Below are 19,003 nucleotides of genomic sequence, written 5' to 3'. Positions count from 1 at the left end.
GGAAATGTAGTCACTACAGCTGGTAATGGGGAGGGTGTGGCCATACTCGGATTCTCACTTTACATCATGTATCAAGATCGCCTCCACATCAGTACATTAACTGCTCTTTTTCCCCACAAATTTACAAGATTTCCTTTTTTGGGGGGTGCAGGGGTTGAGGGGAAAACAAACTCTGGTTCCCCTGCAGTTCAAGGTTAATTCCAGTACTTCACTATGAAACCCAGTTTCACCTAGCACCACAGTTCCCAACCCTGCCTTACTGACCGCATGCAGCAAATTCTGGTTTTCAGATTATCACAATGGATCTGCATGAGATATCTGCACACAGAGGAGACCCGGTCTATGCACGTTTATTCTGTGCCTATTCACTATGGATATGCTGAAACCGCGACTGGCTGTGGGCCTCAGTAGGCCAGGATTAGGAACCACTGCGGGTAGGATTGGTAAATTTTCATCTTTGCAGAGATTTACTGCAGCTCTTCGGCCTTCTTTACACACATGGCTTTGGCTTTCCACAAAGCATTATCTGCATTCAAGTTTTCCAGCTGGATCCGTTTGCTTCAGCAGTATCAACTAGCCAGATGCTTGCGTTTTCCTCTTTACACCCTACTGCTGCAGTCAGAAGGCTAGATCCCAGTTTTTCTCCAAAGCTGATATTCAAGCTTGATACTGCATGGCTCAGAGATGCCATACCTATAGCAGAGCATCCCAAACCTGTTCTGGTGACCCCATTTGCCAGTCAGATTTTCAGGATATACATAATGAATATGCAGGAGATAAATTTACATTCAGAGTATCATAAGCAAACTTATCTCTGCGTATTCATTGCGGATATCCTAAAAACCTGACAACTTTATGGCACACAAGGACCAGAGTGGTCTACCCTGATCTACAATCTTAAGGACTAAACTGAGCTGAAGACCAATGGGTTGTTCTAGACTCTGCCACAAATCAGTTTTCAGCACAGAATCAGTAAACTCAGCAGGGAGACACATTTAAGCAGCAGTAAAATACAGGTACTGCGCTTAAAAGGAGAGATCTCAAAATATTTTCTCATTCATAAATTCTCACAAGTGGACTACAGACACTTCCATGGCTCTGACAGAGTAAGCCTTCACATGGTCCCCAATATTCAATCTTGCCTGGGCCTAACAGAAGGAGATGCAGTCTGCTAGCCAATTAGAAAATGTCTGTTTGGCAATGGCGATACCCAACATATCAAAAGACATAAAACGTTGGGTGGACTGTATGTGCTTCTGTCCGCTCCAGGTAGAAGGCTAAGACTCTTTTGCACTCCAAACTGTGCAAGGCTTGTTCGCCTTGGTGAGAATGGGGCCTGGGAAAGAATGTAGGTAGGACAAAGGAAGTCTGACACTACCTTAGCTAAGGGTGGTCTTACATACACACTCTATTAGGGAAACATTTAGTGTAATGTGGATAGGTCACTAAGGTCTGGAGCTCACTGACCCTGCATATTGAAGTGACCGCCACCAACAATATGACCTTCCAGGTCAGGTACTTCAGGTTACAGGAGCACAGCAGCTCAAAGGGAACTTTCATCAACTGAGCTAACACTATGTTGAGGCCCCAAGGCAAAGTGGGAGGCTTCAACTGAAATAGGCCCCACATAAAACATACAAATATATACTGTACAGAGATGGCTGTACCATCTATACCACTGTGGTATGCGCCAATTGCACTTAGATGAAATCTAGTGGCGCTAGTCTTCAAACCAGCCTCTAATAGGCGTAAGTAGGTTATCAAGCAGCTTTTGTGGGGACCAGGAAATTGGATCTAGGGCCTTCTGCTCACACCACATAGAAAACCTCCTCCACTTCAATCCATAGGACTTTCTAGAAGGCGGCTTTCTGGAAGCCACCAGGACTCGAGACACATTTTCTGAGAAACTGTGTGGTTGCGGTACTAAACTTTCAACATTCAAGCCATGAGCGACAGGGCCTAGAGGTTAGAATGTTGCAACCTGCCTGTGTGATGAGGTCTGGAGAAGTTTCTGTCTGATCAGTTTTCAGATAGACATCTCCCTGAGGAGTGGAAAGCAGGCATGTCTCGGCCAATGAGGGGCTATGAGGATCTTAGTCCCTTTATCCTCACAAAGCTTCAAGAGAGTCTTCGCTACTAGTGGAGCTAGAGGACACGCATACAGCAGACCCTAGCTCCAATGCCGGGCGAGAGATTCTGAGGCTGGTTTGCCGTGTAGCTTGTGCAGGGAGCAGAACAGAGGAACCTTCCTGTTCCAAGGTGCTGCAAAAAGATTCACATCCAGGATTTCCCAGAGGAAGAAGATCCGATTCACAATCTCTTGGGTCCAGAGACCATTCACAGGGTCTGAAGGTGCAACTCAGTCTGTCCGCAATCACATTCTCTTTTCTAGCCAGGACAGGGCCAGATCTGGACTGCTTCCTGGCACAGGAGGTATGATCTCCTACCTTGCTGCTTGTTGACATACCACATTGCACCACATTGCTATTTGGTAGTCAGTTGGGATTAGGACAATTTTGTTGGACAGCCGATTTCTTAAAGCCCATAGTGAGTACCTGATAGCCTGGAGCTCCAGGAAATTGATTTGTTAAAGATGTTCTGGGGCGGATCACAGATCCCGAGTGCTGAGCCCATCTAAATGAGCTCCCCAACCCAGGTGAGGACAATTTGGGTATTACAACTTTGAAATCACTTGCCTCTAGGACAGAGTCCCATAGAGATGAGGTGACTCAAATGTGATCTTGGAGGTTCTGTGTGGAGTGATGTCACTGCGAGCTCAGGGTCCATTGGGCCTATCATATGTGTAAACATGCCAAGGGAGTGACATGAACTGTTTTGGCCATATGGCCCAATAGCCTCAACATGTGCCAAGCGGACACCTGCTAGCTCTATTGAATCCCTGCTGTGGTGGTCATCAAGTTGATGGCACTTTGTTGAGGGAGCAAGGTCATGGTCTGGAACCATGTCTAGCAGGTCTCTAATAAAGTCCAATTGAGGTGATGGGCTGAGATGGGACTTGGGATAGTTGATGATGAACCTTAGTGTCTCCAACACCTGGATGGTCAAGCACATGGACTCCTCAGCCCCTGCCCAAGAGGTGCTCTTGACCAATCATTCATCCAGATATGGGAAAATGTGAGCTCCCAGTCTGTGAAGGTGTGCCACCACCATGGCCTAGCATTTCGTAAAGACATGTGGAGCTGATGTGAGCTCAAGCAGTAGCACGTGATACTGGAAGTGCTGTTTTCCCACCACGAATCAGAGATATTTCTGGTGACTTGGGAAGATCTGAATACATGTATCCCCTTTGCAAAAAAAAAAAGAGATCAAGGTGCCCAGGGAAACCATCTTGAACTTTTCTTTTTTGATGAATTTGTTCAAGGCCCTTAGGTCTAGGGTGGCATGGAGTACTCCTGTTTGTTTTAGTATCAGAAGTACTGGGAACAAAATCCCTGCCCTCTTTGCCCTGGAATGGATTCAACCACTCTGGCTATTGATTAGGAGGAGAGCTCTACTACTAGTACCTGCTGATGCACTATTGGGCCCCAAAATGGGCTTGGGGGCAATTTGGCAGGGCATCTAATAAGTTCAATCAATAGTCTGGCAGATGATGGAAAGAACCCAGTGGTCTGAGGTTACACTGGGCCACCAGTTTGCAAAGAACCGCAGCCTTCCCCTGACCAGCAGATTCTTCGCTCTGGCTAAAGGTGACTGGGCTATGGTCCTTAAGATCCAATAAAATCTCTGCCTCTGGAGTTGACTGAGCACTGGCTGGGGCTTCAGGGCTCTTTGCTGCCTGGGATGGCCACGGAAGCCCTGGTGTTGACAGGCGCAAGAGGGCAGAGTATACCACATCCTCAGGCAGAAGGACTTCCTAGGCTCTGACCTTGCCGATTTCTTGGATGAGGATTGCTGGTCCAGAGTGATGGTGGAGAGCTGTAGTGTTACAAGGTGGCCCCAGATTTGGGCCACCGCATCCTTAATGTTATCTCGGAAGAGATTCTCTCCTGTACACAGAAAGTCAGCCAAGTCACTCCTGCACCTCTTGTCAGATCCAAGGCCTGCAGCCATGCAGGTCTGCTGGCACCGATTCCTGCTACAGAGACTCTTGATGCAGTCTCAAAAACAATCGTAGGTTGAGTGGTCTCATGTTTTCTGCACTCCAGGCCATAGTTCCCTCTAAGCTATGCGCGTAAGCAATTGCTCATACATTTTGGAGCATCGTTCACAGGTTTTACATGGTCACTCACATAAGTATTTCTTTGTGCTATATACAAAAATGCAACGCTAATACTGGCACTCAAAAATTGTTGGTTTAAAAAAAATTGTTACTCAAATGAAAAAAATTAGAGTACACGTAGTGACTCCTTGGAGGGTGCATTGCTCCAGGTCCTTATGCAGCAACAGGAGCATGTCTTGCTGCTGCTGAGGCAGTTGCTCAGCAACATCCTGCTCCTGCTTCCAGATTCCCACGTATATTAGCTCACAGAGTTGGTAGGCAGCTATGCTGGCGATAAGCATAGCGCCATGGAACACCTTCCATCATTCTGTGATCCTTCCCCGGGGGCACCAAGAAATGGGTCCAAAAGCACTTTGGTCTTTTTAACAGCGGATTTGATGACCACCGATTGGAAGGGTAGCAGACGCTCGTCAAATCTGAGAGCCTTTTGGTTGAGATATACTGCACCTACCTTCTTGTTCATGGGAGGCACTGTTCCTCAACAGTAACTCCCACAAGGATCTTGTGTACTGGGACTGCCATGATCTCCTTGGGAAGCTCCACAAACTGGAGGATATCAAGCATTGTGTGCCTGGTATTCTCTTCAGTCATTAACTAAAAGGGGATGCCTCTGCGAAGGCAAGGTCCTCCAGCAGGGACTTCTTCCATTCTTCTGGAAGAGATGAATCTGAGGGGAGTCCATTAGAAGCATCATCAGAGATCACAGATAAGTCACTCCCCCAGGGATCATAGGTGCCCTCATTTCCACTGTTTTCAACACTGTTTTTTACACTCTGCTTCCACCAGCAATGCACACTCCAGTGGAACTGGACATGGAACTCAGGCCCCAATGTCTTCTCCAGCCTCGGGAGAGCTTCTTCCTCCAAGGAGCCAGCAACGACAACTGGATCGGCAAGTGGCAGTGGTGGTACCCCGCAGACCATCAAATGCTGCCCTGAGAACAGATGCCAGCTGGGTCGGTAAGACGCCAATAAGCATATGCAGGGATTCCAGCAGCAACCAGAGGAGCAATGGTGCCGATGTCTGTGCAGCAACGCCAGCTGCACAAGCCTTTCCAATTCCTCCTCGAATATCGCTGATGCCAAAGCAGACTGGGATGCCAGAGGTGTAAGCAGATCCTCTTCAGAGTCAAGAGAAGGATCAGTGGCTGGCACAGGGACTGATTGAGTCTGTGATACACACCCAAGCTTCTCATTGCAGGGTCGTTTTGGGGGCATCACAGAAAGAGCTTGTACATCCCCGTTCCCGGCACCATGCACAGACTGGAATCAATGCCGATTCTCAGAATGGTCCTTCCCCGGTGCAGAGGTTGACTAATCCAATGCCCTCAACCTGGACGATCCCAAAGATAGCTAGTCTCTAGCATTCCTTTCAGCCGTTGACTTGACAAAACTGACTGCCCCACCAATGCTGAAGGCTCTGTGTCCATCGGTGCAACTCCAAGGTCCTTCAATGGCGATGGAGACCTTCCATCTTATTGAGATGGATCTTAAGACCCTTTGGGGTCATCTTGGTACACTTGCTGCAACCCCCAGCTTTGTGCAATGCTCCAAGGCAGAGGACCCATCTATCATGGAAGTCCATCCTAGACATAGTCCTCACACATCTGAGGCACAGCATAAAACCTAAGTGGACCTGGCGTTGTGAAATAGAGAGACGAGATCTCGAAATTGATGGCAGCAGCCGTTGATGGCCAGCGGGCACTGAACACACCGCTGTCCTGGGGAGTATCAACAACAAAAGTAAACTTACCAATAAATGCTGAAAAACCTACCTAGGATGCTAATGGAAGAACCAAGGGTACCCCACGTCGACCGCATGAAGCAGTGAAAAATTGCAAAAAAGTCAGAAATTGAAAAAGTAGGCCAAGAGGTTGGTAAAGCGAGGCTCTCACCCGACCGCAAGATGACTTGCTCTGTGGAAGAGACCGAAGGGGACCCTACGTGGACGCGTGGTATAATGCATACTGGAGCATGCTCAATGATGTTCAGTCAAAAGTTCTAGAAACTTTGCCATAAGTTTTCAGTGCCGGGCTCCATCCAATGTGTGTGAAGATGGCCATCCTGCTTGTCCCCGAGAAAAGAATTTCTTCCCCAAAGTAAAATGGAAAGTAGTCATATTAGACAATACCAGGGCACTGGCTTATGTCAGGGCACTAGCTTATGTCAACAGGCAAGGAGAAACAAGGAGCCTGAAAGAAGTGGAGAAGATGAAGCTCCTCATGAGATGGGCAGAAGCACACCTGCAAGAGATCTCAGCGGCTTGTATAGGAAGAGCACTCAACATACAACATACAAGCCAACTTCCTAAGCCACCAGATACTGGACCCAGGTGAAAGCGAACTGGCTGAAGCAGCTTTCAACCAAAATGGTGAGCAAATAAAGTCACCCCCAGTGGGATGTAATGGCGACATATAAAAGCACCAAAGCAAAAACAAAAAAAGTTCTTCAGCTGAAAAAGAGAATAGGGATCAGGAAGACATGCATTAACACAGAAGTGGCAGAGAAACACACTATCGTATGTATTCCTGCCTTTGCCAATGCTGGAAAGGTGGTGAGAAGGATTGCAAACTATCCAGGGCCAGTTATATTGGAAGCCCCATATTGGGCAAAATGCCTCCTGGTATGAGGGCCTAGTCAGGCTCAAATAAGAACCACCAATCAGATTCAGTCAAATAAAAGACCTACTGCACCAAGGACTGATATCCGTGGAGGATCCGGCATGGCTCTTGAGAGGAAGATAAACAGTAAAAGTAGTAATTCAGAAGTAAGATTTACTTTTCTGAAAGCAAGAAAAGTTCCACCTATCGTACATTAGAATTTGGAAGCTCTTTGAAGGATGGTGGAGGAAGAGAAAAAAAACTATAGAAAGTTCAAGATTCTGCTATTTTACAGTTTGTACAGAATGGACTAAAGGGCTATTGAGAAAGCTACTAGTCCTGCTGTGGGACCTAAACCTGGTTCTGATAGTCTTGACAAGGGCACCATTGGAGCCTCTGAGAAGAGCATCCATAAAGGATCCTACATTGAAGACAGTGATTAGTGGCTATTTTCTAAGCCAGAAGGATCTCAGAGTTGCAGACATCCTGTAGGGATCCTAACCGGACCTTTTCAAGAGAAAAGGTCACCAACAGGCTGGTCTCATCTTTCCTACCGAAGACAGTATCAGAATTTCATGAAAATCAAGTAATATCCTGGTCAGACTTTAGGAAAGCAGAGTGTCAAGGGCAAGAGTAGTAGCACAGGTGCTCAAACCCATCCTACGGGGTCCCCCCCCTGCCCAGCCAGTCAGGTTATCCCTAATGAATATGCATGAGATTTGTTTGCATGCACTGCCATAACTTCCAGTGTTTTATACACACACACATGCACACACTGCCTCCTCACCACTCCCCACAACCCCCCATGCCAATCTGCTTTCGAAGCCCTCTCACCCACCCTTTGCCTGAATTGTCACCCCATTTTAAAACCTGGGATTGTGGTAAATAGCAATCCCAGGTGCTTCCAGCATTGCTCTAGTAGTAACACTGGAAGTTAAGTTGTGTATTAACCGGTTTACTGAATATTGGTCTATTTCTAATTTTATGCTTCAGAGTTTTGTATTCTGCACACATAAGTGTACGGAATAAATAAACAAAGAAATTAACCTTTCTGGTAAATTGCTACTCTTGGCACTTTCTAGATCTTTCACATACAATCTGTATGAAAATGATAGTAAATTAGCCCAATACCTCTAGACCAGTGGTTCTCAACCCTGTCCTGGGGACCCCCCCCCAGCCAATTAGGTTTTCAGGATATCCACAATGAATATGCATGAGAGAAAATGTGCATGCTCTGCCTCCATAACATGCAAATTTTCTCTCATGCATATTCATTGTGGATATCCTGAAAATCCGACTGGCTGGGGGGGTCCCCAGGACAGGGTTGGGAACACTGATCTAGACAAACCTCTAACACATTAACAAAGACAATTCTAATCCACAAAAATTAAACTGTATATTTATGTAAATCAGGTATAAACACATACCAAGTTCAAATACGATCAACTTCAGACATTATACTGCAACATGTCACGTTTTGTTCCAACATGCTTTCATTCTCTCACAAAAACCTATTGTCTGCTATTTCTATACATATCTCAAGACGCTCACTTGCTTACCCATATCAGCAGTGACCATGGTAGACTGATTCTCCGGTACCGACACTGACGTTTGGTCCTGATCCACACTGCGGGTGTCGTCATTGACCTCATGCTGGCTGTGACTGAGCTCAGACCGTAGCTCAGAATATTCGTCCTCCTCCCTAAGAAAAAATCAAGCAAATAAGCCTGAAACTAGGAATTTTCTGTCCAATACATATGGTAAATAATCCAAATCTGCACACATACTCCCTCCCCCCCACCAAAAAAAAGGTGGCTTGAGGTCCACCACTGAAGAAACCCTTTCAACTCATGAACATTTCCCTATTGAATGTTTTTTATGGAAATACACCACACATACAACAAAGGATAAAGCATGCTTGCAGAGCCGAGAGCCATAGGAGGCTGGTTGCAATTCATGGTTTATAGCAGCATTTCCAAACCTGTGTGCTGTGGCTGCAGTTTCATTTTCTGTTTCTCTCCTGGCCTACAGAATGTCCTCCTGCCAGCAGGGGGTGTCTGAGAGCAGGGCTTATGGGCAGCTGCTCCTGCTTCCCTTCTGCTGGCTCTCCTGTGCAACAGAAACTGCAGGGAGGTCGGTAGGCTTTGAGTACTGATTGCAGAGGGAGGATGGCAAAGCAGAAAGAAGCAGCACTTGTTAAGCCTGCTCCCAGACGTCGGGGGTGGAGTGGGTGAAAGGGACAGATTAATGTGCCACTGTGTGTGGGGGTAGAGGGAAGGGAAGGTGATTCCAGGAGATGGGGGGCAGGGAAGTTGATGATTCAAGGGGGGCGAGGTGGGGAAGAAAAGTGGAACAAGAGGAAAGGTGAGAATGATGCCAGTGGAAGATAGATGATGATGTCAGTGGAGACACATGGAAGGTGATAATGCAAGAGGTGAGGGAGAGGGAAGATGAAGATGATGATGCCAGGAAGTGAGGGAGAGGGCAAGTGATTCCAGGGTTGAAGGGAAAGGGAACAGAAGGTGACTGGCATGGGGAATGGAGGGAGAGGGAAATTGATTACACCAGAGGGTGAGGGAGAGAAGTGGAGGAAGCAGGAGGGAGATGATGCCAGGGGATGGAGGGAGAGGGGTGGAAGCAGAGTGAAAGGAATGTCAGGGGACAGAGAAGGTGATGATGATGCTAAGGGGTGGGGAAGAGATGGTGGAAGGTGATGATGTCTGGGGATGGAAGGAGATGATGATGCTAAGGGGTGGGGAAGAGATGGTGGAAGGTGATGATGTCTGGGGATGGAAGGAGATGATGATGCTAAGGGGTGGGGAAGAGATGGTGGAAGGTGATGATGTCTGGGGATGGAAGGAGAAGGAAGGTGATGATGATGCTAAGGGGTGGGGAAGAGATGGTGGAAGGTGATGATGTCTGGGGATGGAAGGAGAAGGAAGGTGATGATGCTAAGGGGTGGGGAAGAGATGGTGGAAGGTGATGATGTCTGGGGATGGAAGGAGAAGGAAGGTGATGATGCTAAGGGGTAAGGGAGAAGGATGGAGGTAGAGGGAAGAAGATGATAAGGAGGAGAAGAGGGAGAGAGAAGGTGTTTAAGAAATTACTAAAAACCTTACTTTTGAGCAAGCCTACTATTGATACATTTTATTTTGCTCTGACTAGCCACTCCAGAGATTGTGGATATATCTTTCTTTCTTTTATTGTGCTGCTTGGTTCTGACCCATTGTCCAGATGTTGTCAGAGGGGATTGACTGGATGTTAACTCACATCACCCTGTGGCTAGTGATGCTTATTTTAAGTTGTGTTATTATGCTTATTCTCCTGTGTTTTATTGTGTATGTTTGTTGTGAGCCGCTGCCCCAGACAGGGCGGCATATAAATACATTTTAACCATAACCAAGGTGATGATTATTTGGGGGGAGTGGGGGTGGGGGAGGAGAATGGAGGGAGAGGGAAGGTGGTAATGACAATGCTGGAGGTGAGAGATGATGATATTTATGATGCCATGGGGATGGGGCAGAGGGGTAGAAGGAAAAGGAGGGTAGTGATGAAGATGTCAGGGATGAGAAGGTAGAAAGAGAAAGTGATGATGCCAGGGGGTGCAGGAGAATGGTGGAAGGAGAGGGAAGGTGATGATGCAAGGGTGGGGGGGAAGAGGTTGTAGGAGTGGAAAGGTGATGATGCCAGGGAGTAGGGGAGGGGGGTAGAAGTAAAGGGAAGGTGGTGAGGATGATATCAGGGGTGAGGAATGGAGAAGTTAAATGTTGTTGCCAGGGAGTGAGGGGGGGGGGGGGGATAGGGAAAGGAAGAAGAAGATGATGCCAATGGACAGGCATGACTATAATGCTGGGGAAGAGGGAAGGGAGAACGTGATGATGATGACGCCAATGGGTAGAGGGAGATGGAAGAGAAGAGAAAGTGATGATGGGGGAAGTGGGTGGTGTGCCACAATGAAGTGACCCCTGTGCCAGGTGTGCCATGAACAAAAAACGGTTGGGGAACCACTGGTTTAGTCTCAGCATAGAAGTTAAAGACATACCCTGAAGACTGCTATAAAGGGAAGGAGACATTTCTGAAAAGAAGGGGCCGAATCACAGGATCCTAGTACAAATTATTTTAGTCACGCCTTGCATCTTTAAAATGTGCTGCCTTTTTTTTTTTTCCCCCAATATTAATCTTAAGGTCTTAGAACCTTGCTGAGCTACACAGCAATGGCTAATGTGCTTGTGAGGCCTACAGCACCAGTCACACGTTGCTCCAATCTGAACCTCTCTGCTCTGGCACCACAGAGCAAAGTGAAAGTAAAACACGAGGGGGGGCTTTGAATTAAAAAGTTAAATTGAGCTAAATTTGCTGTACAAATTCAATATCTGCGAGCTCAAAGGGAACAAAAAAAAAGTTTTGATGCTTGTTTTCATCTCATTGAAAGAATTGGCCAAAATTTAAGTTACTGAGAGGCTATATAAAATATTCATAAGACGAAGGACTTCCTCTCTCCTTATGTAAGTGTGTGTTAAATATGGAAATGCTGGTTACACCTTAAACTTCTATGGTATAGATAAGGAACACAAAACAAGAAAAAGAGCTCAGAAACTTTCCATACTGTAACATTCAAGAGAGATGGTTATGTTTATTTTTAATTATATCTATCGTATGCTTAAAAAAATGGTTTTGGAGGAAAAACCTCAGTATTGCGTCTAAACTGCCCAAAGGGCCTTAATAAAACTCAATAAGCCAATCATTGATCAAAAAAACTACAAAAAAAAAATTTAACATCAAAAACATTCATACTGTGCTTTCCCCATTTATAACTTCGACAAGCTGTATTCTAATGTAATATGCTGTCCAAGAGGAGCTGGCCCAATTGTAGAATTAATAAATCATATCTTAATGCAAGCACTAATTCAGTCTTGAAAATCCTTTCAAAAAAACCACAGTATATATAGTACAGAGTACTGGAAACGCTTGGGTGTCAAAAAACACTTACAAAATCCATCAGGTCTTCATGACAGTGAACTCAACTACAAAGCTCTGGGGACCATTAGCTTATATTATTAGGATATAAAACACACGCACACAAACACACACTTGTGCTTAACTGGGGAGCTCTATGCTCTGGACCATTCTTAGCTGTATAGTGCTTAGAGTTCCCCAGTTAGGGAGTAGGTCCACTAAAGAAAAGACAGAAGATTCAGCTGGGAATACAGTCTGCATTCCAGAGCATGCTGCATTCGGTGAAGGCAAAGGAGCTGCAAAGGGAGAAACAGGATAGGGATAACCCTGAAGCAGCTCCTTTGTGAAACATATACCAGGCCTGTGTTTCCATGCTCCACACGGGGAAGCCATTGTTCACTGCTTTCGTTCTGCCTAGAGGAGCAATTGAGTTCAATGAGATAAGTGTTTTTTGTTTTGGTTTTTTTTTTTTTTAATATTCTAATATAAGCTTACAGTCCTGGAAGCATTGTAGTCAAATTGAGAAATGATAGACTTTGTAAGTATTTTTTGACACCCAAGTATTTCCAATATGCTGTAATATATAATCCTGTGGTTATATTTGGCCATTCATATAACCACAATGGTTTCAAGACTCAATTAAAGTGTTTGCATTAGGATATGATTTATTAATTCTACAGTTGGGCTAGCTTCTCTTGAACAGATTTTACATTAAAATATAACATGCAAGTTATAAACAAAGACAGCACAGGAAAAGGCACAGTATGAAGAATACTTTAATAAAAAAACTTAGGAAAAAATATTATATGAAGAATAAGATTTTATGATTAAAACTGTTTTTACTTGGAAGATTTTTGCCCTGTGATTGAAAAATGCAGTTTTATTCCGACCTTTTGGGCAGTTTAGATTCAACATTGAGGTCTTTTCCTCCAAAAATGTTTTAATGTACAATAGATAAAAAGGAACATTAATTAAAAGTAGTAAATTAAACAACCATTTTCTCTTGAATTTTATGAAATGGAAATTTGAACTCTTTTTTATTGTTTTGGGTTTAATTTTTTTGATTATATCCCAGTTTGGTGATTTCCAAAAGATAAAGAACCCCTATCTCTGTACTTTGCCTTATGGCTTTTGATTGCAATTGTCTCTCTTGCATATGCCTAAGTATAATCATTAGTTCTGATAAACCAGAATCTCATTTTTTTCAATTTTTAGTTGTAAATAAAAACATTCACGCAAAAAAGTTCAACTTAACTTAGAATCCCAACACAATCCATGTTTTAGAATGTGTATTTTTTCCTGCATTAGGGACTTTTTTTTCTGGTGGTTCCTTACATGTTGGCTCTAAAAACAAAAAGGAGCCGCCATGTTATTCAACGTATCAAAGCAATCAAGAATACACACGTTGCTACTTCCAACTGGACTACTCAAGAAGTGCCACTACATTGTTCAACAACTTTATTGACAAAAAATTGTACCAGAGAGTACCAGTCAACCTCGAGATTAAGGCCCAAATGCTGAACTGTGTCAGGGGTATATATTCAATACTGCTCACATGGTTTTTTGTTGCTTTTTTTTTTTACAAGTTAGAATAAATTACTGATATAAATGCATCCTGAGGGATGTTTGTGTATAAGTTTTAGAGGGACCAGGCGATGTTCTTGTGTAAGCTCCGGAGAGACGAGGGGGGACTACAGAAGTAACATGGTCTATCCATGGTTAAATACAGGTCACTCTAAATTACCACGTAAAAAAGTAATCTTCAAAAATTCTTTGGAGGATTCAAAGCAGTGGTAAAGAACAGCACCCATGGTGCAACACTGCTCGGAGAAAACTTTTTTTTTTCCAGTCTACATGGGCTGGTTATTGATCAAGTAGCAGATTATCTTTAACATGCAAGTTATAAACAAAGACATGTTAAAGAACACCCTTAACACAGTTCAGCCTTCAGACCTTAATTGTGAGGTTGACTTATTCTCTGATTTAGTCATCTTGCTTCAGTTTGGACAGGTTAAAACATATGTATGATCTTTAGTCAAAGTTGCTTAACAATGTAGTGTCATATCAGTCATTCAACTGGAAGTAGCAATGTGTGGATTCTTGAATGCTTTGATATCTTAAACATGGCAGCTCCTTTTTGTTTTTAGGAAGAAATATACAAATTCTGAAACACAGATCATGTCAGGGATATACCAACTGGACAAAGTAAAGATTAAATCGCAAAACACTTCCTGGCTCCTTATTTATACATGTGTTAATTATGGAAATGCTGATTATATTCAATACTTCTGTATTATAGAAATAAAGAACCCTCATATGAACAAGCTATATGCACCTTGCCTCATGGCTTTTGACTGTAAATATCTCTTGCATATTTCCAAGTATAATCATTGGTCCTGATAATTCACAGTCTTATTTTTTACTTTTTTAGTTGCAAATAAAAGCATTCAAGCAAAAAATTCAAACTTAGCTTCAAATCAATAATTTATTACACGCTCAATACTAAACATCCCTGAGCTAGGTTCAACATTCATAAAGAACATTAGAAACTGCAAAAAAAATAAAATAAAAGTAGAATAAAATATTGAATAAAAATCTTTTTACTTTCATTTTCCTCTGTTCAAGACAGATATGGTAAGGGACGCCAGGGCTCAGCATGCATTTTTATTTTTGTTTGTGCACATAACATTTACTCACAATTTAATAAGGGTTTTAGTACACACAAACAGGAGTAAAAATGTACAAACAGGAGTAAAAATGTACACACAGAGTGCAACTGTGCACACAGTTTAGTCCTCCTCTATGTAAATCCAATATTAACAAAATTAGCTACTCCCTAATGCAGAGAGGTGCATAAAAAGCCCTGAAGGCTTTACTCTTTTTTTTTTTTTTTTAATGCTGGAAATTTAACTCCCGAGTCAGAACTTAAATAAAGGTTAACTCACATTTCTGAAGCTTTGGAGCTTGGCCACAATGAGGTCCTGGACCTGGATTTCCTGACGCAGAGGGTCCTAGACTGCGATCTCATGGATCCAGGTGGATCACCAAACCTGGAAACCCCAGGTCCAGCACCATCCCCCACCAGTGCTTTTCAACCCAGTCCTTAGGGTACACATTTTCAGGGTATCTACAATGAATATGCAGCTGACAGATTTACCATACATGCATTGTATGCAAATCTACGCCATGCATATTCATTGTGGATATCCTGAAAACCTGATTGGCTAGGCATGCCCTGAGGACTGAGTTGAGCAGCACTGGCATAGACTGTCCTAGAAATGTGAGTTAACTTTTAACTCCATCTGCAAATCAGGAGTTAACATTTCTAAGTCTAAAAAAAACAAAACGAAACAAAAAAAAAAAAAGGGTAAGCACTGTCAAAGGCACAGAACTGTTGCATGTGCAACTTTCTATCATTATGTAGGCTCTCTGGAGTAGGCACTTATAGCAGCGCAATTGTCACCATTGTGCAGAACTCGCTGTACGCACACCTGACTGTCACGTCATACTTCTTCAGATTTGCATACAACTTGGGAGAACAACTGGCAACAGAATGGTTGTCAGACAGGACCCACATGACAGCAGCAGAATGGGGGATGGCGAGCATTATTCAGCAAACCGGAGAAGCATGAAGCAGCAGCTATAGTCCATTGTACATACAGCAAACGCTGCATGACTGTCACTGAGAGTCATGAAGCATTTGTTGATAATTAAAGCTATAAGTGCCTTCCCCAAAAAGCTTATCCAATGAAAAACAGCTGTACATATTATAATTCTGCTACAAAAGTGCTTACATAGATAATTGCACATACAATATTGCACACTATAGTAACAATCTTGCTAACAAATGCTCTCCCCCAATGAGATATCAGTTTTTAAACTTTTCTCCTGTTTAGTGCACCTTTTCAGCTGTTTTATATGCACTTGCATAATTCTGTGCATTTTTTTTTTTTTTTTTTTAGTTAACTTGCTTTCTGAAAAACGTCCAGATGCATTTGCATATGATTAGTTTACTACATTGGAAGTTAACTCAATTTTTACTGTCAGGCAGATAGTGTATGGTGTGCTCGGCCAAGCGCATCATTTAGCACACGATTGACCACGTGCTTTCAATGCACATCTATTATCCCTTATACTGTATAGGGTTTAGCATGTCGAAAATGCACGGCCAACCCCTCCCCCCCCCCGAAAACTAATAGTGCTCATCACATGCATGTTAATGAGGCTATTAGCTGCCCGGGATACTGAAAGTAAAATGTGCGGCCTCCTTATTAGCACAACCCCTCATTTAAGTACAGAATTGTGCGTTAAAATTGAACGTCTGTTTTAACTGGACCAGCAGGCTTTTTTTTTTTTAAATATTATTTTTGGTTCCTCTGACTTAATATTGCTAGGATATTAAGTTGGAGGGTGTACAGAAAAACAGAATTTTCTGCTTTTCTGTACTGCTCATAAAATGTGTGGATTGGCTGTACATTTTACTTTTGGTATCCTGAGTGACTAATAGCTTCATCAACATGTACTTACATGTGATGAGCGCTATTAGTTTCCGGGGGTTTGCTGCGCATTTTCAACATGCTAAACCCCTTATAGTATAAGAGATAATAGATGCACGTCGAAAACACACGGCCAGCCGCGTGTTAAACAGTGTTCTTGGCCGAGTGCACTTTACAGAACCGGCCTGAATGTCCCTACAAACATCCAGAACTCTGCTGTTTCTTTCTCTGTATCACCACCAAAATTTGTTCCTTCCTTTCTGAACACACTACCAGAATCCTTATCCGCCCTCTCATCTCCTCACAGGCCTCCCAGCGAGCCCTCTCGCTCCACCACAATCTATCCTAAATTCAGCTACGAGACCTATCTTTCAGCAAAGTCGCTATGCCCATATAGCCCCTCTTCTGAGCGCACTGCATTGGCTCCCTATCTGTTCCCTTATAAAGTTCAAGCTTCTCTTACTCACCTACAAATGCCTTTACTCTGCAGCTCCTCACTAATTCTCTTTCCTCATCTCTCTACATCCCCTCCCCGTGCACTCTGGTCATCAGACAAGTCACTCCTATCCATGCCCTTCTCCTCCTCAGACTCCGTGCTTTCCACCTGGCTCCACCATGTGCTTGGAACAGACTTCCTGAGTTGGTGCTCTGTGCTTCCTCAATCACCTTATCTAAATTCCAGCTAAAACTCACCTTTTTGAGGCTACTTTTAAATCTTAAACCCGAATGTTCTCCTTCAGCCTCATTAACTAATTGTAACCACTGTAACTTTAGGAAACTCCCCAGGTCTCTTTTGCCCTATATGTTTTGCCTTGATTAGATTGTAATATTTCCTAAAAGCAGGGCCTGTCTCTCATGTGTTGTTTACACAGCACTGCATAAATCCAGTAGTGCTTTAGAAATGTTAAGTAATAATAGTGGTAGTAGATGTAAAATTTCTTAGCACGTCACATAAAAATCATTCCTCTCAGCTCGCCCATGTTGAGCAGAGATCACAAACATTTGAACTACTGTCAGACTCTGGAAGCAGGTGTGCCAGACATACAACACAATTTCAGGGCACAATAAAATAGCCTATTTGTCCTCATTGTGTAGTGATAAATATTTTAATACAGGGGTGGCCATTCTGGGGCAGGCTTAGCCAGTCCTGGTTTTACTTCTAATTGTAGTTTTAGTTTCTTAAGAAATTGAGCCATAAACCTGAATGGATTTTCTTTTTACAAAGGAGTTACAATCTGGGTTGCAGCATCTTTATAAAAACCTCATCGGCCTCACAGCTGGGTAATTATTTTCAGCATCATTGCTACAGTCAAAGTTACTGAAGATGCTGTATATGTTATTTGCAGAAATACAGCAGCAACTGAGGAGCGGCAGGAAAAGAATTTTCACCACCAGAGCCCCTCCATTCTTTATGGCTGAACATAATATTTTACCAGACAAATCACCAGCACTTAGAGACAACCTAGGAGCCAGTCGCCTCACGTGCCTCGCACGCAGTGCCTGCCAATGCAGAATGATTCAGGTCTTCAAAAGAACTTCATTGTTGTAGAGGCAAGAAAGCATAACACGTTTCCTCAGGTGTCAGAGGCCCTTACAAACAGGCCGATGCAATACAGTGCACTCAGCCAAACGCACTGGTTAACCCGTAGTTGTACCCGTGTTTTGCACGCGCATCCACAACCCCATATGCTAAGGGGATTAGCGCATCCAAAACGCACGTCCAACCCCCCCACGAAGCCAATAGCGTTCATCACATGGAAATGCATGTTGATTAGGCTATTAGCTATTCTACATGGATTATGCACGTTGTCACCCTCAGAAATTAACACTTACTGGTAGCAGGAGTTAGTTTTTGAGCAGCCCAAAAAGTGTACGGAGAAGTAGAAAATACTTCTATTCTTTACTTCCTCCGACTTAATATTGTGGCGATATTAAGGCGCAAGAACAAAACGGAGAACCTTTAAAAAAAAAAAAAAAGTGCCATGGTCAGGTTAGGAAAAGGGACGCTCAATTAACAAGCGTCCATTTTCCTATCCTGCGACTTATGCCCAGGCTAGGAAAACAGATGCTCGTAAAATTGAGTGTGTTTTCCTAACCTGCTGACAGCCACTTCTCCTGGGCGCCCGCTGCTGAGGCAGCACTAGGGGCACACAATTCCTCCTAGCGCCTCTTTTTTTTTTTTTTTGTTTTACCACGGCAGCCAGTTTAAATATTAAAATCTGGCGCCTCGAAGAGATCGATCGCCACACGTGAGGAGAGCGGGCGCTCATGATTGAGCGCCCGTTTTCCTCGCGCCAATATTGCATCGGCCTGAAAGTACGACTGGTGCTAGCGAATGTGTTTGTGTTTTCCAGTGCCAGCATCTTTATGATGAACAGGGCTTATGATTCCAACTCAGTTGCTGGGCAATGTTAAAGGGGTGCCCACAAATAGGCAATCAATGCACATGCACTATCCAACTGAAGCCATGGCTCAAACATTTTTGAACAGACTTCGCTGCCTTTTTGCATATCCACTGAGCATTATTTAAATGATCCATTGATTCTGCCTCATTTTCACACTGATTTCACATTGATGCTCCATAATTTCACTTTTCGCCTTTTCACAGAAACTTTAAGCCATTAACCCTCAAGATAAGTGTTTTTTGTGTAAAATAGCAAATCCACTCAAAATCACCACAGCCTGAGAAAGAACCTTTATAATCCAAAAATA

At 43.6% G+C, this 19,003-nt stretch overlaps 1 protein-coding gene across 3 annotated transcripts in view; it reads right to left on the bottom strand.

Moving 5' to 3' along the window:
* The window catches only part of MCC (MCC regulator of WNT signaling pathway), a 702,540-nt gene that overhangs the window by 176,984 nt on the left and 506,553 nt on the right, over positions 1–19,003 (bottom strand). For all 3 annotated transcript variants that reach the window (XM_029571531.1, XM_029571538.1, XM_029571544.1), the window contains one exon: positions 8,399–8,541. In XM_029571531.1, coding sequence (XP_029427391.1) covers positions 8,399–8,541 — 143 coding nt within the window. The remainder of the gene's footprint in view (positions 1–8,398; positions 8,542–19,003) is intronic.

The sequence above is a fragment of the Rhinatrema bivittatum genome, chromosome 1 (assembly GCF_901001135.1).
Source record: "Rhinatrema bivittatum chromosome 1, aRhiBiv1.1, whole genome shotgun sequence".
Lineage (NCBI taxonomy): Eukaryota > Metazoa > Chordata > Amphibia > Gymnophiona > Rhinatrematidae > Rhinatrema > Rhinatrema bivittatum.
Note: the sequence above shows the minus strand (reverse complement) of the source record. Positions and strands in the feature narration are given on the sequence as shown.